At 51.2% G+C, this 23,668-nt stretch overlaps 1 protein-coding gene across 1 annotated transcript in view; it reads right to left on the reverse strand.

Moving 5' to 3' along the window:
• CASZ1 (castor zinc finger 1) overlaps positions 1–23,344 on the reverse strand; it is a 78,864-nt gene extending 55,520 nt beyond the window's left edge. The window contains exon 1 of the mRNA XM_036396475.2: positions 23,314–23,344. Within this exon, the coding sequence (XP_036252368.1) occupies positions 23,314–23,344 (31 nt within the window). The remainder of the gene's footprint in view (positions 1–23,313) is intronic.
• Positions 23,345–23,668: the final 324 nt, after the last annotated feature.

The following is a 23,668-nucleotide window of genomic DNA, read 5'->3' on the forward strand; positions in this document are numbered from 1 at the left end:
GAATTTCATTATATCTATTGATTTGGGAGCATTTCATCTTTTTTATTGTTTTTCTGTCAATTTTCAAAACGAATAACCATCTAATTTGCGTCAGTGCTGATTATGTTTGTCCCTCAATAGAGGTCGGCAGCTGCGTCGGGGAAACAAATCAATGGGAAACCATCATAAACCTCCCCAGTACAATCTCCAGGATATGTGGGTGACATTCCACGCCTGCGAGAAACACTCATCATATCCAAACTTCTTTCTTTCTTTTCTTTTTTCTTCTCCCCTTCTTTTTTTTTTTTTTTTTTTTCTTTTCCCCCTCACAGATAGCTCTGCGGGTCAGTTGCAGGTACCATTTAAAATCGTATTTATCTTACCCACGGACATGCACAATTTTGGGCACATCACATTTTCAGATAGGGAGGGGACAAGGGTAAGAGAAGTGCAAAGGAATATTTTCTTTTTGTAGGAAAGAATGGAAGAAAAGAATGATGAGGGAAAGAAAAAGAGGAAAAGTAGATGGGGATTGCAAATTGCTTACTATGTTTTTTTTTTAAATAATTTATGCAATTTTAAGCATTTATGTATAAATTTTTTAATAAGCCACCCTGGAGCAAAATAGCCATTAACATCCCAACGTCCTTCTGTCCAATGGGCTCTTGTGCAGGATCAATTTCCGAGAGTACTTTCCTTTTTTTTTATGACATGATAAAATGCTTTTAAAGCAACTTACACAAATATGGAAATTTTTTTCCCCTCCTCTTTTTTTGCCTCTCTCTCTCTCTCTCTTTTTTTTTCTTTCTTTTTTTTTTTTTTTTTTATAACAGCCTCTACTTATTCACCAGGGAGAGCAAGTGAGTGAGAGTGTGTGTATATGTGCTGGGGAGGGCAGTTGGCAGAAGGATAGACCCAGCCCTAACTGGAATGGACCTGCCTGTCCTTCTAACAAGGGCATAAACTTTCATTAGCGATGCACACAGTCAAAGGCAATTTAGGGAAACGCGCTGTACAGAAAAGGAAAACCTCAGCGTTTTTACTCGGTGGCTCCTTGGCTCCGTCCAGGGGGCTCTATCCTTGAGCTCTGCTTGTGCTCTCCAACCAAAGTGACCCCATGGCCACGGGGGAGGCGGGAGGGAGCCAGCAAGGGGCTGGGGCTGCTCTGGGATGCGTGCACCCGGCCATGCCAGCAGCCTGCGCGCCCCGGGCTGGGCCAGGGAAGCCAGTCAATATTAACGTCTTGCTGGAACACACTGGTCCTGCAAGAGGCTCAGAGGTATCTGTTGCTCTGCCCACTGCAGAGCTTCACCCTCCAAGGGGCCAGTCCTCCCCAGAGGTCTCTATTTTGGGCTTCTGCACACTGACAAGGAGCTTGCAGCCGCTTGATGCCCCTTTGGGGCATTAGTTACAAGCCAGCTCTGCCCAGACCAGACAGATGTGTCGCTGCTGCTCCTGTTTCCACAGGATATACAGTCTAGTTATTTTTGCAGCTGGGACATGTTTGGCCTCACACAGGAACCTGGAAAATACCATTCCTAAAGGGACAACTCCTGCCACTGGCCCCATGAGCAGGCACAGCTAGCTCTGCAGAGTACGGACAACGAGCGCACGGCTGGAGGGAGAACAGCCCCACGTGAGGGGCTTGGTAGGGTCTGAAACTCATGACCACATGTTGGAAATGAAACAAAACTATCTCTGCAGCTAGCATTCTCTTGGCCCTTTGGCTTTGAGGTTGAAGTTTATGCACCCTAAGCCAGCTATACGTTATACATGCCCAAGCGTGGGAATCCCTGTGCATGTCCCTATTATTTGCTCCAACACGGAGCCCTGACAGTACTTTCCATACAAGAGCGGATTTCTTTACCTTTTTGTACGACATACATCCAGAGATAATACACACCTATGAATTTAATCCTACTAACAGCAGGTCTGCACATTACTGGTACCTTTCACACATCCCTGCACTCTCCCAGCCCTGTGCAGCCCCCGTGCAGGCTCAGCCCCTGCAGTGCTGGCTGGCACAGAGCTGGGCATACACTTGCCCCATCTGCCATGTTTGTGCGTATTTGAACTAAAGCAGAGGTTAAAAAAAAAATAAAATTCCAGGGGCAGCCAATGCTCAGCTGGAAAAACACAAAGTGCCGAGAACAGCAAACCCAATCAATAACAATCACAACCCCAGCAGTGGGTGAGGAAAGCATGAACTGTTTTGGCCTGCTCCCTGCATGCTCACCCACTTGGGAAAACACACACTCCCCAGAGGCCCATGATTTCATCCCCTCCCACTCCACCCTACACTCATCCTCACCAAAAAGCTTTATGGAGTGCAAGTCCCCCAGGCTCCTGTTCTAGCCAGAAACTTAGCAACGAGGAGAGAGGGGCCCTGCACAAAGAAACTGGATCCCTGGGAATGAGATGGCACCTGAGGAAGGGTCTTTCTGCCAGCAAAGTGCTCCTTACACCCCACATCCTCCCCTCCAAAGTTTTGCCCTTTGTTCCCCCCTTTCCATCCCAGCTGCTGGCCTTGGCCTTAGGGCACTCTTCTTCTCCTGTCTTCTTTCCTCAAGTTCCCAGCACCATTCCACCTTTCTCCTTCCCAGTGACTTCTGCCAAATCTCTTGTAGCCCCACTCTGCACCCCCATACCCTCTTTACCCCTCTCTACTCTCATTCCCTGTGGGCCCAGCAGCCAGGTCTGGCAGAAAAAGCTGAGCTTCCCAGAGGATAGCCCTGCCAGGGACCGGTGACCAGCCTGGGGAGGGGGGAACATGGAATTCTGTCAAGGAAAACATTGGAGCTCTCCCTTCTTCTGGTCTCACGTCACTTCTCACTCAGACTGTACAGATTTGGGGGATTTCACTGTAGCAGCAGAGGTCAGCAGGAGTTGAAGGTTTTCAGATCATATATATCACTCTATATGGTCTTGTCTATAGTGAGCGCTAAATATAGCCAGCCAAACCTGGAGGTGACTTCAGTGCTGTGGTGCGGGGACAGCAGCCACTGCACAGTCACTCTCCACCTCAAAGCAATGCAGATGTCAGAAGTCACAGTCCAAAATCAAGGATGCCTGTGAATCCTCTCTTCTCCCACTGCCAAGAGTCTGAGCCAGGCTCTCTCCCTCTCTCATGTCTGCACAATTCCTCATTTTGAGGAGTCAAAATGAAACATCTTCTTGCTTCAAGGTCCATTTTATCCATGGGATGTTGGACCCTCCTATGTATGACATGCCAGCATCTGTGTCAGCACAGCTACTTAAAAACTTAACCAGTGGAAGAAGCTCTGAATAGAAGGGGAAAGTCTCTTGTGTGGGTCAGAATAATTAGACTGAGCTCAAATTGGCTTTAGGCATCTGCTGCTGTGTCTGAGCAAAATCAAGCCATGCTGCTTCCATCAGCATCTCTCCGCTGCTGGCCTCACCCTGCAGAACTGAAGGGATCGCATACTGCCTGGTATAGGGCATCTCTGGGAACAAGACTTGCCTCAACCGAAGCCATAAAGCCTCCTTATCCAGATATCATTAAAGCCAAGAGAAAAGAGGCCAGACAGAGAGATTGAGATGAGCCATTTCCCCAACAAACTTGCTTCCCTTTTTCATTCGCTCCTTTCTTTTTTTTTCCCCTTTAACTGTCATTAAAATAACAAGTTTCTGTTACAGTCTAAACATTCCCACATTGTATAAAGGGTTATGTTACACTAGAGTCACTGCCGGGCCCAGTGTTTGCACAGAAACCTCACTGCAGGTCCCCCCTCCTGACGAAGTGACTTATTAAAGTTTAAACAGTAATTAACAGAACAATAAAAATAAAGGGATGTTTGGGGAGTCGTAGTGCACACAGGGTTTTTGGCAGTGCCAGCACTTTTCAGTGCCCTGCGCTGGCAGAAAAAACGGCTGCAAAACCAGTGGGAGAGAGAGATGGTGTGCTGGAAGGCAGGAAGGGGCTGCAGCAAGGCCAGGGCACAATCCCAGCCCCAGCACGAGGTGCAGAGAGCAGCAGGATGAAGGAAAGGCTTTGGGGCACTGGGGAAAGGATGCCCAAGGGTCCCCTGGCAGGAGGCTGATCACAGTCAGCACCCACCACCAGCCCTGCCCTCCGTGTGCACATCAGACAGCATCGGGAACCCCCACTGCCTGTTCTCCCATTCTGCTGACATGGCCCACACAAGCCCCCAAAAATCTGCCCTTGGGGAATCATGTCTCAGAAGCCAGAGCTGGGTTTTGGGGAAGCGGCTCCTTAATGTTAAAAGAGTAGTAGAGAGGGAAGAGCAACCACAGAGCAAACCCCTGAGAAAAATCTTGCAATAGGGAGACTCTTTACGGGAGACTCCATGACCAAGCCCCTTGCCTGGGAACTTTAAAAACAGACAGATGATGTCTTGTAGGGACTGATCCTGCCCTGGCCCTGTGCAGGTGTGAGCTGCAGATCCAACAGCATGGTGTAAGTTCTGGGGTCAGTCATTCCCTCCTGAAAGGCAGCCAGAGCCAGGATCACAGAGGCAATCCCTAGAGCCTTGCCAGAGCCAGAACCTTCCCAACCCATGGGAAGCTGGCTAAGCAGAGCTCCCTTTACAGGAGAAAACCTGTTTTTTCTCTGTTTTGTTCCCATTTCCAGTAGCTTGGCTTGCCCAGGATGAGCTCTAGAGCATGTGGGTAGAGTTTAAGCTTAGGTTGTCAGCCCTCCCTGTTACCCAATGTGCAGCAACTCAGAAAGATCTCATCTGAAGATATTTTTGGTGCCTATTGTAGCTATTCTCAAATGTTTGCCTCAGTAGCTCACAGTGCTAGCTGGCTCCAGCCCTGATGTGTGACTCAGTACACACAGCATTGTGCAGTCCCATGTTTGCTAAATCTCTTCCAGTACAACTGCTCAGTTTGCAAATAAAAAGACAGCTCCATGAGGGTGTATCTTCTGTGCAGAGGGAACTCAGGGACTGCTGCCTTGAGCCTCTCCCAAATCTAGGACTTGGCTCCTGGTCTGTCTGGGAAGCAGCGGATCTGACCCGACCTGGGCACTGCCCTGCTGCCACGAGGACACACATGGGGACATCCAACACCAGCTGCTCCGCCAGCCCAGAGCCTCCCTCCCCTCTGCTGGGGTGCAGGAGGAGGAAACCCCAGGAGATGTCCCCAGAAATCCCAGTTTGGCACCAGTACAAGTCACCCACGTGAGGACACCGGGACCCAGCGTGGCCACTCACCCCTCTTGGAGGGTAACTGCACCGTGAGGTGGGCTTGGCAGTGCCAGGTTAATGGTTGGATCTGATGACCTTAAAAGGTCTTTTCCGACCTAAACAATTCTATGATGTTGTGAATTCAGCCCAGGCTTCCGAGGTGCTGGTTGATTAAGCCATGAGGAAGCCTGCATCAGCCATGACAGCCCTGCAAACATGTGCCAGGCTGGAGGGCTGGCATGTTAAGGTCCAGATTTAATGAAACCAAAACCCTGTCAACCTTGGTGATTCTACTGCATTTGGGTGTAAATTGATAAAGTTGCCTGGAGCTCCAGGGAGAACGTGAGGGGGAAGCAAGGGGGAAAGGAGAGGCTGAGCTGAAGGCACACTGATGCACTTTTACTTTACACCTGTGTTTTAACTGGGCCCCAGTAGCTGAGCTGAGTGACACACAGCTCTCCATGGCTCCCTTGCTGCCTTGTCCCATTCAGCACCACCTTCCCTGCTCAGGATGCCTTCACAGAAGCCTTCCTGAATCCTCCTGAGGTCCTGGGGTCCCACTGCCAGGGAGGTAAATGGGATGGGGCAGATACATCTTCATTCGCAGCCTTGTTTGGCCAGCAACACTATTGTCCTCTTACCCCCAAACTTCTATTGCAACATCTTTTTTTTCTCTGTGTCTTTTCTATCTCCCTGGGAAATTAGGTGCCACTGGCTTGCTCAGACTTGCCCTAGAGACAGTTTTCCAAAGTAAGCCCCTGAATCCACTGCAAATCAGGTTTCTGACTGAAACCCCTGATCAGCTGAGCTGCTGGCTCTGTTTCTTTCTTCTTTTTGCTGCCCCAAGCCAGCTGGATACACACAAACAGCAGCCAGGATTCAGCACTGGAGCAGGATGCTGTGTGAGGGTCAGCAGTTCACAGGAAAGGCAGGTACAGGTGTCTGTCTTCCTGACTCACTCCTGAGGCCTCTCTGCACATTCCCACTCTCTGAACTAACGTTAGCTGAGCTGCCAGTCCCATTCTGGGGGAATCTCCTCCCCACCCACTGAGCATGGGCAGCTCACCTCCAGACACTCAGCCCAGTGCCTCAGCTCTTCCCAACTCGCTGGGCTTGATCCTTCTCTGACTGATCTTATGCTCATGTCACTCTGCTTGGCTCAGGAGAATCATTTCCCAGCTTACACCACATCAGTGACAGAAGGGAATGCTTATGCCTTTCCACTGCCACTTACATTAAACTGAGAGAAAAAGAAATGCCACCCAAATCTGAACTTTTCATCCCATTCACCCAACTGTGGGATGTTCCTCAACTCCTGGCTGTGCTGGAGTCAGGGTCTCCAGACTCATTTGCAGTGACAGTGGCAGTGCTTGAGAGGGGAGAGGTGTTGAACAAGTACAAGCAGGTGCAAATAGAACAACAGAAGGTGCCCCCAGGTCAGCACTCACATGCATTTTCCTCGGCCATGTCTGAGGAGACTTGGAGTCAGAACAGAGCACAGCTTTGCATGGGGGTCTCAAACATGTTCACAATGCAGAAAGACTGTCCTGTGCACTTCCTTTTCCAACACGGCGTTCAGGATGTCTCTACAGCAATGCCAGTAACTGCCTGTAGGGAATGTTATGTTAGAAGATTATCTAATGCACTCTTAATCATCTGGTCTTGCAATCTACAGTGGGAAATCAGAGCAGCCAGCATGGTATGACCCTTCCTCCAGACACCACTGAATTCAGATACCATTATCAGTGGTAGCCTGGTCCATGTCCCAGAACTTAAGCTCTCTTTTGGTTAACAGGCCATGAAATTATTTAGACTATTCTTCACGTTACATTCTGTTGTATTTGTAATTAACACAGAAGATCAGCAGTGCCACATTCCGCATTTTGCTGAATACAGAGGAGACAGTACTTAGAAGCACTTAGTCTTAACCTAACTCTGTCCTGTTAGGTTTAGGGGAAGCCAACTCTTCAGAGCACACCTGTCCCACAAGGAAAGGGTTGGGTATTGTCAGAGACCTTAAACCACATATATCTGCAATATGGTATGGGAACCAGGCACCCTAAAATCTGGTCTTACCTCTTTTTTTTTTTTGGAAGGGACTTTTAAACAAAAGCAAACAGTCTGCCAGCACACTCAGTGTTCAGCGCCATCGTCAATCAGGGAAGCCTAATTATACCCATTATACTGATGAGGAAGCACTGGCACAAAGCTATGCATTCACATGGCTACAGACACAAAGCAAATCAGTGGCAAAGCTGGAATTAAACCCAAGAATCATGGTGATGAGCTCATCACCCACCTCAGCACAGCCCCATGCAGCTGGTCATCACCAGTCCTACCCACGTCCTGCAGGTTACAGAGCTGGTGTGGAGCCCTCCACACACCTGCTTAACAACTAGAAGTTTCAATTCCCATGCTGACGTGGTTTGAGGTGCTCTGGGATGCTCAGGGACTGGTCACATCAGCTGGCCCACAAGGACCAGTCAACTCAGCTCCCTGTATGAGAAACAGACTGGTGGGCTGCAGACACCCAACAGCCAGAACATCAGGTCTGAGCTACTAAGAGACCCTGTGACCACTGGGCAGGGATGAATCATCTGCTCCTTCTGAAGCAGCTTAATCAACTCCCCTGCATGTGGATCCCCACAGCAGGTCCAGCCTGAGCCCTCTACATATTAATGATTCCCTGGGACATAAAGCCCAGAGATTTTCCTTGGCACCAGGGTCCAGCACTTGCCCTGCACTCTCCCTGCCAGGTGCTGGGTGCTCTGGCCTAAGAAAGGCTGCAGAATCCTTCGGGACTGAGAGTCATTACATAAACAATACAGTAGGATCACGGGCGGTAATTGTAAAAGTGCCAGAGGTCTTGGCACTGGAGTCTGCCTCAGCAAAGGCCTCTATATGGAGACCCAAACAAAACAAACAAAAGCCCAAATTCTCTTGGTGCTTGATGAATAATAATAAATAGTAAATAATAACCCTAAGAGCCAACCTAGCAAGACAGATGTGAGGCACCAGGGCAGCTCTGAGGAAACATCAGTCCTGCAGTAGTTGCCCTCCTTCCTCAGATTCAGTACAGTGAGCTCAGGTCACCAGGTTCCTGCAGGGTTAGGTCCAGGGGGAAGCCTGGATTTCTGTCAGGAATGTGCACGCCCCCACCCACCCAGTCAGATGGGTAGGAATTGCAGCCTTTGTACGTCCCTGGACTGGGATGTTCGCCTGCTAAGTGAGCACACACCAACTCAAGCCCAGCGCCTCCTTGGTGCAGATCTCTCTTTAAGAGCTAAAGGCAAAAAAGCAGCAGATGGAGCTGAGCAAGGGAATCCAGGTAGGTGTGAGTCCAGAGAAGCCTCTCCCCAGCATCATCATTACAGTCTGGACTCAGAGTCCCCCACCTGTTCTGTGCAAGCTGAGCTCCCGGCAGGACACCAGGATAGCTGCTTGGCAGGGACAGGGGCTGAAACAAAGGGCCTAATTTAAGTATTTTTATAACTCGGTGCTTGTGACAGTGGGCTTAGCAGTTGCCAGCCATCTGGAATAAAGAATTACAGCCACCTCCCCTAATCCTATATTGCCTAAACCCTAAAGCTGGTTATGGTGCAAGGATGAGGCAGCAGGTTGGGAGGAGATAGTGATGGGAAGGTGGGGGTGGAGAAGGGACCGCAGGAAAATTGTCAAACTTATTTCTTTTTCCTGCAAGGTGCTGAGTGGCCCCAGATATGTCAGAAGTATTTTTTGCTACGAATCAAGAGAAGATAGAATGAACAAAAACAGGGGAGAGGGGAGACAAGGAGTCCTCCATGACCACACAGTCGCATGCACCGCACACACACACACACACACGCACGCACACAGAGGCTTACTGGTCTGCGCAGGGCTGTCAGGTAAATTAGATCTGAAAGCTGACAATTTCTGACCATATTTCCTTGATTATTTCAAACAAATGCACACCAGCCGCTGTAAGGAGATTAAAGTGACATAAACGTCCCGAGTGGGAGGAGGGAGGGCAGAGAATTCAGGTCACCCCCATCCGTCCCCCATTTGACAGCCGCTATATCGCTATCCAATCCAATAAAAAAATCCCCCCCTTTTGCTTTAATTAATTTTACAGCTAGCTTGCTTAATTACTTTCAATCAAAATCCTCCTGCCATCGCAAAATTAGAGATGGTTGAGCTCCATTAGCCTAAATTCTTCATTTCCATATAGAAAGAGGCTCCCTGGGCAAAGCCAACAGGGCTCCCTCCTATTCTGGCTGCCATCGGACAGACGCCTGTCCCTCTGTCTGTCTCCAGCTCCTTGGGAGAAGGAAGGCAGGAAGGATACAGTCTTGCTCCCACCTTCCCCTTACACAGAGCATCTCCTTGAGAGCCCTGCTCACAGGAGGCCTCTCTCACAGCAAAGACCACAAGAGGTGAGGACAGCCTGCCCTCCTGGCCCTTCTGTGGCCGTGCTGGAACGAGCTTTTCCATGGCTGCACGAGGGAGCTGGATGGCCCAGGGCTTCTGCTGTGCTCCCAGCCCTGGGGACAGGATCTGGAAGAGATCCTACAGTTGGTTCGAGCAGTGCCACTGTCACCCCACATATGTGCAGGCATCAGTGACTCTGTGGACACAAGGAAAGCACTTTGAGGGGACACAGGGGCAGATCATCTTACACCCAGCTGCTGTGGGTTTGGTACCTTCCTTCGGAGTATCTGGCACTGTAGGCCACAGACCTGTGAGATTCCTGCAGCTGCCACAGGCATCAGCAGCACCTCTCTCCTGAGAACAAATCCTGAACTGTCCCATTTTGGGGACAATGGAACCTCCTCTGAAGCACAGGGAGTGGCAGCAATAAGCCACATGGCACTGTAGAGGAGACAATAGGAGACTGTGTGGAGAGGATGGATGCAGGAGGAAACCCTGGAGGGAGCTGGACACTCTGGGAGCAGAGAAGAACCAGCTTCCTCTCAAAAGGAGCTGGAATTATCCAGACCATTCCATGCTTTCCTCACACTTTCTCCCATCTCCTATGATCCTCTCCTTTTCCACACACCCAAACTATCTGCAGAGCAATGCTTCTACTGGAATTTTACCTACCCTCAGTCGTCTGTGCAGGTACTGAGCCCTGGGGAGCAGCCAGTGGAGCCCAACCTGCTCCCTCCTCCCAGCACCTGCCCAGGCCACATGTCCCTGTCCCCTGGAGCTGCAGGGAGGTCACACCAGCACCCCAGCCTCTGCTCTCTCCCACCCTTCAGAAAGCTCACAGGGATTCACAGGCACCAGAAGCTCAACTCCCACCCAGCTCCAGGGAGGACAGGTCAAACCCTTCTTCTTTAAAACAAAATGAAGAAGAGACAAACACAGACCTATTTTGTTTATAAGCTTAAAACTGAATCCAATGGCGCATCTACCTGGGGATTTTAGATTAAATGGTTTAAGAAACTCAAATAGGCTTTTTAATCCGGTCAAATAAAAAGAGCCCCAAAGAAGCAAAGAATTCACCCTGCTGAGCCTCACACCTATGCAGACAGCCAGGCTTGAATGGCTTTCTTGCTCTCTGCCACTCCTCCCCATCCTGGCATGGGACAGAATGTATTTGCCAAAATCTGGAAGCTTAGGGTACACCCTGTTCAGCACTTGTAAAGACATCACTTTCCCATGGAAAATCCACTTCTATCACACTCTGTAACACCTTTCTTCAGCCTTTCTGTGTCATTCTATGCTTATTCTGTTCAGCTGGGGCCTTCCCCCAACACCTGGCAATGCGAGTGCAGTGCCAGCCCTGGTTACATCACCAGTGCCAGCAATAAGCAATCCAAGAGATGACACCAAAACCCCTAATCCCCACTGAACACACACACATAGGCACTGCTTCTCATATGAACTACATTCCTGAATGCTTCACAAGAGAAGACAAGGAGCCATGTGCCCCTGAGATGCAGTGGGGACCAGCAGGGTCTGCCAAGGGACACAGCAGCTGGACAGCCAGCCCAGGTCTGATGGATGGAGACCAACCATACACAGACCTTGGGAGTGTGATGAACATCTGGAGCTGGATCCTGACAGAAACCAGCATGCAAAGGGGCTCTATTCTCTGCTGGATAACCACGTCTCCAGGACTTCCAGCCTCTGGTATCACATCTCACCAACTTTCCAGCAGAAATGGTCCCCTCTCCCCCACTGCTGCTGCTCACTCCGGAAGCGCTCAGAACCAGCCTTCCCCTGAACATGCTCTGCAATAAAATTCCCGACTTGTGTCTCGCCTGCTCCAATGCTCAGAGCAGCCAGGACAATAGAACAGAGAGGCCCTAAATCCACCAGACTCACCCTAAATAGCAATGGCCCATAATTTTGCCTGACATTCAGGAGCTTGTTATTCTTTCCCCTCGTCGCCTGGCTGGAGCTGTTCAGACCCATCAGTGTTATTCTATGCATTAAACGGGGAAAAAAACCAACTCAACAACAACCCAGAGAGTTTCCAAGCCTGCCCAGTGAGGACTGAAGGGGCAGTGTCCAGAGCTGAGCTGGCAGTGGGAGAACAGGAGCAGCCCATGCCTCAAACCCAGACCCATCCACTCTGCAGGGGAACGGCATGAGTGGGTCCTGCAGAGACCCCCAGCAGGAACAAACACCCTATTCTCTGCTTCCATCCCTACCAAGGAAACTGTAATCTCTGCCAACCCTTCCCGTCCCCCACCTGGTGCCTGGGAAGGCTGCTGCCCACCCTTCCCCACCACCTGGCAGTGGGGAGCTTTCACCACAACAGTTTGGGGTTTGGGTTTTGGGGTTTTTTTCCCAGGCTGCCTCCAGCTGATTAAGGACCTGCAACAGGATGTAGGGATTACAGCGAAACCTGGCTGCAGATCAGCTGGGGCACGGAGCCAGAGGAGAGAGCGAGGGTTGCCCCCAGCCTGGCTGCCAAAGCGGCACTCGTCCTGCTGGGAGGCTCGGCTGGAACAGGGCCCCTGCCCTCGCTGGCTCTGCAGCCCACACTGACAAACATGCCCACAGGAAGGGCAGGGCTGCGAGGGCACGGGATCTGCGGCTCGCGGGGCTCTCTGCACAGAGGAAAATCCCCGCAGCCTTGCACTTTGTGCCCTCACCTCGGGCCAAACAGCAGCGCCAGGGGCAGGGGCACCCCCACCTCCTGATCTGAGCAGCCTGAGCTGGAGATGCCTCATGATTCCCTGGCATCTCTGCCAGAGTCTGCACCATGTTGAGCTTCTAGGGGGTATCCTGGAATAACACACTGCAAAATACTCTGTGCTGAGGTTTTAATCCAGGAAGAAGTGATCAGGGAAAGCAATAATCTCAGTTGGCACACAGAGCACAGCAGGATCTTGCTTCTGGGGAAGCATCAAGAGCAGAATTAGCTTCAAGGAAACTCTGGGGCTTTTTTTTTCTTCTGCTAACACTGATCCCTGCCTGGACCAGCAGCAGCAGCAGCAGCTCCCAGCATCTTTCTAAAGTGCCTGTCACTGCAATATCCAACTGCTGATATCCCCTAGGGGACATCCCCCCAAGCTTGGGTTTTCTACATCCCTCTTAGATTGGAGCAAGAGGGACAGCAGCAGTGGGAGCAGCCCTCCTGCTCTGACCTGGAGCTGTTAGCCTTGAGTCCTGTTTTAATCAGGTCTGGCAGAGCTGCTGCCTCGCTTCCCAGCCTGCCACCTCAGAGGGATGATTTGCCAGTGCCTTCTCAGAGAGCTCTGTGGAAATGCTTTGCAGAGCCGGAGTGTGCCTCTTCTTCATGGCCAAACCCTCTGAGCTTCATGCTGGCACATCTCCCTCTCCTAGTGACCCCCAGGCTCTGTCTGTGTAAAGGAAATCATGAAGATGCCAGGACTTGGTCCTCTTTTCCAAGCGCAGCCTGGCAAGACCTGGCAGTAAGAGGGGGAAGCTGTGTGAAGCAGCAGGAGGAGGTGGAAATCTGTCTGGCAGCAGCAGCACAGAGACTGCTTAGTGCTGCCCACCAGACTCATTGTAGCAGAGAAACTCTGGAGTCAGCTCCTGCTGAGCCGGGGCTGCGGGGGAAAGCAGGAGTTGATATTGCAGGCAGAGACCACTGGGATACCACTGAAAGCTGCTAAATATGACCAGGTTAGCACTTTAGTCTTTAATGGCAGGTCACCATTAATAAACCCAGGGCCCCAGGGTGCAGTACAGAGCCTGCCTCCCCCCCTCCCCAAAATACTCATTTCATTAACTTCTCTGTGCGCGGCGCTCAGCACCTGCCAGAGGCTGGGCAGCCAGGAGGGCTGGCAAGGGTTAAGGACATCTTATGGCAGAGCTAACTGCTCTTCAGAGAGGATGGAGAAAGACAAGTCTGCACACAGCATCCCTCTCCTGCCCAGTGCTCCCCTCTGTGTCTCATTCCCTCAGCTGATGCTGGAGACCAGCCCACAGCTCTTGGTCCCACACGGCCAGGGCAGCCTGGGAAGGCTCTGGGTGGGGAAGCGCTGTCCCAGGCCCATGGCCATGGGGCTGAGTGCTGCTGAAGGACAGCCAGAAACAGGGCCCCCAACCCCAGCTCCAGCACCAAGTCCCTCTGGCCTTCAGGAAGTCACTTCCCATCACCGTGCCTTGCTCTCCCCATCTCTGGGAAGATGACAACAGCACTGAAGATGACAACAGCAGAGAGGGGCACAGGGAAATTACTTTGGACCCAGGCAGGAAGAAACACTAGTTGAATAGAGACTGGGAAAACAATAAAGGCCAAGTACTGCTTTTGGGGAGCCTGGACTGACCCGCAGGATTGCCCCAGTACACAAAAGAGTGAACTTGGCCATTGTAAAAGGTAAGCAGCAGAGAGGGGCTGAGGGAGCCAGCACAGGGTGGGACTACTCTGTCTCCACACGTGCCCCCCATTCTCTGCAGCCCCACAGATGCTCCTGCAGAGCCTGGTCCCAGGCAGCAGCACAGAGGACAGATGACAAGGTGAGCAGCAAGCGGGAGGACGGAGCTTTGCTCCACCTGCTTCCACTGTGACACCGGCCATTTCCCAGAGGGATGGTGGGACGGAAGGAGGAACAAATATATGCTCCAGCTGCCAAAAATCCCATCCTATCGAGTCTCTATTGATCTGCCCTACTTGGCAACTGAAGCTGCAGCCACCGTCTGTGGTGCTTGATCAATAAGACCTGGGCAGACAGGGAGGGAGAGGCCCTTTTATGGGAAGGCGGTTCCTTATGGGGAAGTATTTTGATTTTTAGAAGGAGTGCAGAGTCAAGGAAGAGGAAATACTGGGACTGAAACTGCAGTTTCATTTGAACTCATTTCAAATACCTGCTAAGCCACTTACACTGGGGACCTGGGAACCTCCTGCCATAGGAGCTGCCCCTGCCTCTGTCCTCTCTGTCCACCCAGGGGAGCCTCTCGCCCACCCTGGTGCTCTCAGCGCAGAGGTGCCAGCTCTAGAGATGGGCCAGTACATTCCTAATGCACAGCACAGACCCTGTGCGTGGTAATTCTCCAGGAGCTCCCTACGGATCTTCCCCAGGGACCTGGGGAGAGGCAGGCATTCTGCAGCCGTGTGAGAAGGAATAGCCGTGCTGCTCAAAGAGCCTCGGGAGGTGCCTCGAGTCCCCGGGCTCCGGCGGGCCTGCCCACACCATTTCCACCCAGGGAAGCACCATGCCCTGCCTCAGCCTCTGCATGAAAGGGATCACAGCCTGGTAAGACACAGTGAGCCAGGCAGGTCATGGACCAGGGAGCCGCTGACCGCCGCTGACCCTTTTATCCTTCTGTGCCTGGGGACCCCTTTCTTATGTCCAGGTCACGTAGCTGGGCCATACCTGCTGAGCTCTGGAGACCAGGTGACCTGCTGGAGGACAGCCCTGTGCTTGACTGCTCTGGTCACACTGGCATTCCGCTAACTTTACACCCATAGCACCACCAGGAGAAGGCAGAAGAGGAGGAAATGTTTTTTGTAATAGAGAGGGCTGGGTAGGGCCACCTCCAGTGGCAGAAGTGCCCCATTTCCAAAGCCAAGAACGAGTGGCAGCTCGTCAGCTCCAATTAGAGCTGGCTGCAATGGGGACTGTGCATTGGGTGTCACCTCCAAATGCCCTTTGGATAGATGGGGGGGGGTGGGGGGGTGGGAAGAGAATCTGCAGTTGTTCCAACGTTTCTTGCTCAGCAGAACAACTGTTGCAGTCCTTTTAGTACAAACCCAGCAACTGTTCCCAAAAGCTCAGCCTCCTCAGGCTCCTGTCCTTAAAAAAAACCCACCAACCAATCTCCAAAATGACGGCTTCTGAGTCAGGGCAAAAATGTTATTAACAAAAACATCACTCAGGGGTGGGACACCTGCTCCCTGACAAGCAACTGGCCTGGCTGCCCATGGTTAGAGTATTACATCAGACCCCAAAAAGAGAAAGGAAAGGGAGGGAGAAGGGGAGAGAGTGGAAAAGAACAGACAGAGGGAGGATGACAGCAGAAGGGAGTAACAAAGACAAAGAAGAGCAGGAGAGGGGAAGCACAGAAAGAAAAGAGCAAGTGCGAGCGTATGTGAGAGACGGAGCAGGAGAGAGCGGGAGCGTGGGGGGAGCAGGGAAGTGTGCGGGAAGTGCCAGTGTGTGTGCAATAAAGTGTGGGAGTGCATCTGTGTGAGAGACTGCGAGCGTGTGCAGATGGCACAGACCGCAGCTAGCAGGAGGAAGAGAAGAGTAAGGAAGGGTGAATGATGCCATGAAAAGCAAAAAAATCTTGGAAAAGTGTAACAAGAAAATAGGGAGGAAGAGAGAAACAAAAGCTAAAGTGAAGGACATCGAACAAATGAGTCTGGTGAAGCAAGAGAGCAAAGATAAGAGCGGGGAGGGAGGGGTGGGACATGGAGATGGGGGCACTTGGGATGGGACAGAGCCAGGGTGAGGATCAGGAAGAGAGAGGAAAGGGAGAAGAGGACAGAAGAGAATAGAGGAATAAAAGAAACAAACAGGGGTGAGGGAGAGAAAGATGTCTATTAAAAACCTCAGTGCATAACACAAAATGTCAGGGTTTATAGCTTCATTCTTGGCATTGCTGGTACTGAGAACCCCACACAGAAATGTCACTGCTTGTCATGTTTAATCACCTGCTATTTGTTAACACCTTCACTGCAAGGAGTCTGCCCCTCACCCCTTGCAGGCTCTCCTTTTGGAGAATAAACTGTGAAAACATGCCTCTGCCTTGCAGTTCTCACGGGACAGTTTCAGCTGCAGCCCAGGCTGGGCAGGGGAGGCTGGGCAGGGCCAGCACTCGGGGCATGGTTGTTTGACTTCCAGATGGGGCTTTTGGCGCAGGGCAGGGCTTCTGCAGGGGCAGCTTAACACATCAGGGAGCAGAATAGGAGAGAGGATGCTCCGGGGAGTGTGGGAGGATGCTGGGACCAGAGGGAGCACGTGAGTGAGGTGGGTTTGGAGGTACAATGACTTCAGGGAAGAGTGAGAGACAGGAGTGAGAGGAGAAGGCTCAGCTCATAAAATCAAGGTGCACAGGGGCACAGAGCAGCAGGGTACAGGGCCCTTCTCCTGTTGGAAAAGCCCCTATGCTCCCATCCCAGTCATGTCCTGTGCTGAACACATACAAATAAAATCCCTGAAATCCGTGCAAGTCTAGAATTCTCCAATCTGATTGCTTGAGCAGCAACTGTCACATAAAAGCAAACATCCAAAGCCATTAAATGTGCAGTTACAGTTCCTTGCTCTGGCATCTGCGCTGGTGACTTTGCTCCAGTTCCTCCCAAAGCTGTGGACTGATGGTTTTCCCCTGTGTCAGGCACTCGTGCCCATGCTGTCTGTGCTTCCCACCCAGCCACATACTGTCTGTCTGACATCACACTGCACTGCTAGAGAAAATATTTTGAGGTCATCACTCGACAAGACTTTTTCCCTACTGGAAAAAGTTTGATTTCTTTCCTTTCCAACTGGAAAAAAATCAAAAATGCTCCCCTCGATAAAGCAGAGCTCTCCCATACCAGCAGTGAAGATGAAAATCTTACTCTACAATTTTCAGGCTTATGAAAAGAAATTGACCCCCCACCTAAATGAACCAAAATTTAAAGATGTGTGTATGAGACCATTGGTGCAGATATTCAGGTGTAACCAAAGAATGGTGATCAGCCCTGTTTCAACACAAATGAGGACTCTGCTTCAGCACAGTCCTTGCCCCACACTCTGAACTGCTAATGTCAGTGTGCAGTGGTTTGAAGTGATGATGCCACTGAAGTCAGACTTCCCTCCTTGAAAATGAAGAGAATTTGGGGAGTCAAAGAAATGACAACTGAAAGAGCGGTAAGGGGAGCCTAAGTGCATTTACACTTTTTTCATGCATTCAGACAACAGAAAAGGTAAGAGAAGCCATGGGTTCCCTGAAGAGCACGAGGCTTTCTGCTCCAGCCCCCCTGACTGCTGGGTGCCAGGTCCTTGTGTGCCCAGACCCCTCCATGGAAATGGCACCAGAGCCAAGGACTGCAGCACCGAGGGGCCTCCTGCAGCTGGTGTCATCCAGGTAATGAGGACGTGCTAGACTGCAGAAACTTGGAGCTCAATCTCTCTCCAATCCCTACAACACAACTTTAAAATCCACTTTAGGTCCTCCAGGACTAGATGTGGGACTGAAGTAAAACCATCAAGCCCAAACCAGGCAGCTCTGGAAAGCCAAGCTCCAGAGCATGCTCGCACCTCACACCTTGGTCTCTGGTAGTTACAGCAGGGTGTTTCCACTCAAACTTTCTTCCTTGCAACAGTGTTTTGTTGGTCTTTCCTGATTGACATCCTCATTAGTTTTCTAAAGCAAGCGCCTCCATCTCAATCTCACATTCTTGAGGAGCTCCAAGGATGGCTGGGAAGCCTCCTGCACTGAGGACAGAGAGGTTGCTCCATCCAGATCCTTCTCCAGACACCCACAGCTCCCCAAAAATTCCACAAATAAATTCAAGCCCAGTTTCTGTGCCCACAGACAACTGGATTGACACATGAGCCCAGCCAGCAACCACTGCCTTCTGCACAGGGGGGGCTCAGCCCAAAACAGAGCAGAGTGGGTTCTGCCCCTGCCCCAAAGGGCTGGCACAAGCTCCAGGAGCCACCCCAAGTCCTATTCTGGGAACGGGAACAGAACACACAAGGGCCTCCCACTGGCCTTTCGCCAAGGATAAAATTCACCCTTCTGAACACAGGCCAAGATGATCTAAAGTGACTACTGACTTTTGTTGCCCAACTTGAGTCACCTTAAATGGGCCTATTTTCAAAGTGTCAGTGCTGAGCACAACTTAGAATCGGGCTCTTTAAGATGCCTAATACGACAGGTCCAGTCACTGCTGTAACAAGAAAGGCCATTATTCCTCTCTTGTGTGACTTCTTCCAGTCTGGCCAGGCCTTTTATCTTTTTTCCTCTCCCCTCCCTTCTCCTTGTTCTTTTCTTTTTCAGCTTTTTATGAATTTCTGTCAGCTTTCCTCCCTCTCCCCTCCTCAAGGTCATGCAGCTCATTTCCACGTTGAACATTTACTCAGCAAGCCAGGTCCTTTCACAGGCTCTCACCACAAATATGCTTTCTGATAAAGTCTGCAGAAAAGAAACTGTAAAACCCAAAACAATGTCAGAAATAAATAATAAAAAAAAAAATCCCACCAGGGCAAAAGGGGGCTGTGACAGGGCAGACTCAACAGAGAGAGCTAGCAGGTAAAGCAGTGGTACTGCAGTTCTGTGACTGTTTTCTTGCTCTCCTTTATACTTTGCTTTTCTGAATATTTCTGTTTTGCTGTCAGTGCTGTGCCACCTCTATGAGTGGGACTGTTATTTTTAACGTCTTTTCATCCACAAAGAAACTCACCCTTATTAACAGGTCAGAATCCTCTCAGCCCGTGGGCACCTGCTCCCTCATGGCAGCGACCGACCACCTCAAACCCAACATCTCATCATCTAAGCTCCAGTGCTGTTTGGCCTCCATGGCCGCTGAGAAATTATAGGGAAAAGTAACTTTGCTGGTTTTTGCCACTCAGGTCATGGTTTTATACCCAAGAGTTCATCTGGCCCAAAATTTCCCAAAGGAAGAGAGGCCACCATCTCCTTGCTGGCCAAATCAGTTTTGGGATAACAAGCACATGGGAACAAAAGGCTCCCACCTTCCAAGAGCTCTGAGGGGTTCCCTGAGGACCACTGCCTGGTGGGAAGTGAGCTGAAAACAGTTCTCTTCCTTCTCTTGAAGGCTCTGCCTTCTCCTCACTCCAGAGTTGCTGCTTTAGGTTTCTTTATTTTGCTACTTTCTTTTTAGGAGCCCACAATTAAAAGCCAGAAATCTGGGGATTCCTCCTAGCAGGAGACACCCAATTCCCAGCGGTGCTGCCCACAGCTCTCCCCTGATTTCTACCAATGGCCTAAAGGCATCCCCCACTGTCCCAGGTGAGAGCTCCCACCCACTCCCCAGCCCACAGTCACTGCTGGCAGTGCCTGCTGGGGACCTGGCTATCCTGTTTCCATGGCATCTGACCTTCTCCTGGAGGCTGCAGAAATACGGCCTTCCATAAACAGGTATTTCCACCTAGGAAGCCTCAAACCAGAGTCACAGTACTCCAGGTTGTGCTGGCTCAGGTAGCTGGCTGTGAATACCTTGGGATTGTCAGTCCTGCTTTAGGAACTGTGCAGAGCCATGGCTCTGCAGGGGAGCACCACAGCCCACACCAGGTACCTCAGCAAGGGCCATGTTCCTGTTACAGGAACAAGTATTTGGGCCCTAAACTAAACAGAAACAGAAAGTTACAAATTTTCAGACAGTCAGAGCCCTGAAAGAAAATCCAGAAAAAGTACACTCTCATTTCGAGTGGTTTTGTCCACGTGCAGCTCTGCCTTACGGCGCAGCAATGGGGAGAGCAGCGCACGGGTGGCAGTGACATTGTCCCGGGTGTCAGCACACTCCAGCGGAGCAGGGCAGAATGCTGTGGGATGCTGTAGGAGAGGCTGGGCACTGAGCTGGTGTCACTGCACTGTGCACGGGCTCCTGTGACCCTTCTGTCTCCCTGGCACGGCCCGTCTCGTCTCACTGAGTGCTGCTCGCCCTCCTCCCTCCCAGCGCGCACATGGCTTTAATGTTTTTATTACCTGTTTGACTCGCTGCCTTATTGCTTCTCCTCTTAATGGGGCTGTAACCGTGGAAACGAGGAATAAACGGCCACCAGAAAATGAGATGATTAAACAGGTCACCCTGGCAAAACAAACTCTGTGCTCACACAGCCCAGGCTGTGTGTGCAGTTTCTGTCCAGGGAAATGCAGGTGGGAGAGGGTGGAAGGGCTGGAGCAGGCTCCTGGAATGAGCACATCAGTGAGAGGTGCCTCCTCAGAGAAGTGCAGTCTCTGCCCACGAGGAATGGGGCTGTGAGCTTCCCAGCAAAGACACGCAGAAAATGGAAAGGTTTGCTGAGGGAAGATGGAAGACAGCGAGGACAAGACACATTCGTGTAACTGGGGAAAAAATAGCCACTAAGAAGAGTATAAATAGGCTGGACCGAAAACAAAACGTAAGTCTGAGACAAGCTGGTGTCCTCTGTTGTCTCTGTCTCTGGCATTACCCATGACTGCCTCATGGCAGCTCCCAAGGGAGCACAGAGGCTGCTCTCCGGGTCCCTGGGGCACAGCTCCAGCACCCTCCTGTCCCTGCTGAGCCGCCAAGCTGCTCTGGTGCTGCCCTGGCAAAGGCACGGCGCTATCCAGTCAAGCACGGCCAGGACCACAAGGAATGGAGGATCTCCTGCAGCACAAACCTGGCTTTCCCAGAGCCAGCTGTGGCCACTGTGCTCAGAGGTCCTTTTCTGAAGCTGTGGCTGGGAGGAGAGGGACAGGACCATGAGAGGCAGGAGGAAATGAGCACGGCTGGGTCGGTGGCCAGGCCTGAGCAGGTGCCCTGCACCACAGCCTCCTCATGCCAGGGAGCGATGGCTGCTCCACACCAGCAGCACAAGGACGAGGGGAGGGGGTCCTCGTGTTTGCATGGGTGCTAACATCTGAAGGAGATCTCTCAGTCAAGCTGAGAGGTTCAGACCAAATGAGTTTCAGACCAGAATGTTATTTGTCGAAAACAAAAATAAAACCCCAAAACACACACACGGCAATCAAAAAAGCACAATCACAAACCAACATTTAAAGTAGTGAGGATCCTGCCAGAATCCCCATCCTGTCCCAACCTGTCCAAACCCAGACTCATTGGGTGCTGGCAGTCTGGGAAGAGCAGACTTACTCCACCAAGAGCAACAAATTCAGCAGAAGAAATTGGAACGGCAAAGCTTGGCGAGGTAGAGATGTGAGACAACTGCTTGGAGCATACAGGCGAGTGGTTGTGCTTTCTTTCAAAAAAAACCAGCAGGTGGTTTATGAAAAGGGCCCTATTCTTTAGAGTAATTTGAGCCATATTTCATTGTTTGATAGAAAAATCCTAATATTCATGACCTCCTTTAACTGGAAGAAGTTTGCTCATCTGAATATCAGCCCACAGAAAAATGGGAAAATGAAAAATAGAGTAAGACAATGGAAGGGGGGGGGAAGGAAAGGGAAAGCAAGACAGAATCAAAGACAGAATGGAAGTCCAGGAGAGTGACAAAGAGTGACAGGTCTGTGGGAATATGGAAAGGAAGAAGGACATAAAGGAAAGCTATTTAGTAAGAAAAGTTAAATAGTGCAGCATAAAAAAGGCTGAGAAAAGCAGAGTGAGTGACAGAAAACACAGCAAGAGCGAGCAAAGGAGCTTTCCCCTAAAGTTTCCAAGTGCATGGATCAACTTTGCAGAACTGGGATTCTTGTCCTACTGAGTTTCAGTTAAAAACATTCATATGCAATCAAGAAGCAAAATCAGACTCCCTTTCCCCAGCCTCTGCTCCCTCACCCTCTTCCAATCCAGTCCTCCTCTGCTAACATCTGCTGCCTGCCTTCGGGACATGCAGATGGTAATTACTCCAGGAGCAGCTTCCTCTCCTTCCCCTGCTTGCAGAGGGCCACTTGGAAGAGAGCTTGGAGCCATGGAAAGATACCACACACACCTTCACAACACATGGCCAGGAGAAGGGCATGTGGGAGCCAGGGCACGCCCAGAGAACTTGATAGCACAGGGGTGGGAGGTGGGTGGGTGAAAAGATGAAGATGTTTGTCTACAACACACACCAATAAAACATCCACCTGGTCCAAAGGTGGGGAGCCTGGGGAGAAGCTGGCTTGAGAGGTGGAACTGCTCGTGCTCCTCCAGAGAGGGGAAGGGGTGCTGGAGGAGAGGTGTGCTGGGGAAGCACAGGCAGCAGGAAGAGGAGGAGGAGTAGGAGGAAGGCTGCCCTGGGCGAGGCAGCTCAGGGAGTGGATTCATACAGGCATGGAGCTGGCAAACACCAGGCAGAGAGGTGGAGCTGCTTTAATGAGAAGATGCTTCTATGACTCAGGCCTCAAAGGGATTGGTACTTTATTATTTTATTTTTCCATAATAAATTATGCCCTGGGATGCCAGGTCCTGCCGGGTTTTTCTGGAAATACCAGACAAAAGCTGGTGTTGCTACCTGGCTTTTGACAGTTTCCCATGTATGGAAGCTGAAAGCTCCTAATTCTTCCTCTGCTCAGCCCTGGCCCATCCAGTTTTGGGAGCAGGGCTGACACCACTGCACCACCCCAAGAGAGCAGCCCAGCTGGAGCTCTTCAGCTCCCAGCCCGGGTCCTGGGGAGGTCCCCATGACAAACCAGCCCGGACCCAGTGGGGCAGGAGGCTCAGGAGCTCCCAGGCAGCTCCGGGAGCGGGCTCAGCTCTCCCCCAGCCCAGGCACCCCACCCCAGCTGCAGGGAGGAGCACTCGTGCCCGACCCCGCACCCTCCATGGACTGCAGCCAGCCCTCAGCACTTATCTCCATCCCCGAGCGCCCAGCCCTGGCTCTGGGCTGCACAAGGCACCATGATTATGCCCACTTTATAGATTAGGAGTTATTCATCCTACACCAAATCCTCAGACTCTGCCATGTCTCACAGACCTGTTCTGGAGCTTTTTGTTAGTTTTAGGCTGAACTTGGCCCTAGTTCAGCTCAGAAACTCGTGTTACAAAAAGCCCCTGTACGGCTGTCTGTCTGAAGCTGTGGACCAAGCTGATGCCAAGGCCACCAGCAGCAGAACAGGGGGGGGGACTCCACTGCAGACTGGGGGGAGCACAGAGACACCCAACACACAGGGCAGACACCACCCTCACCTTCTCTTGCTGCCAAGAAGGATTCATTCATGGCAACGATGATGCAAGTGCACAGAACCAGAGTGTTCATCATGGCAATGCCTTGAGAGAGCAGCCTGGGGAACATGAGGTTCAGCACAGCACCAACACGTGAGTGTCCGGGAGCGTGGAGGTGGGTGAGTGTCTGGGGCAGACCTGCATGTTCAGGACAGAGTGACAGGGATGTAGGTGTTGGGTGTGGGGAACACCTCCAGAAATGTGCCACCAGAGCTTGGTGTTTTTACTGATTTCACAAGAGAGGCTCTGCTAAAATGTCACCTCTCCAAAGCAAAACATGAGCATGTTGGTGAATCATCTCTTCACACCCCAAAACCAG

The sequence above is a fragment of the Molothrus ater genome, chromosome 23 (genome assembly GCF_012460135.2).
Source record: "Molothrus ater isolate BHLD 08-10-18 breed brown headed cowbird chromosome 23, BPBGC_Mater_1.1, whole genome shotgun sequence".
NCBI classification, from domain to species: domain Eukaryota; kingdom Metazoa; phylum Chordata; class Aves; order Passeriformes; family Icteridae; genus Molothrus; species Molothrus ater.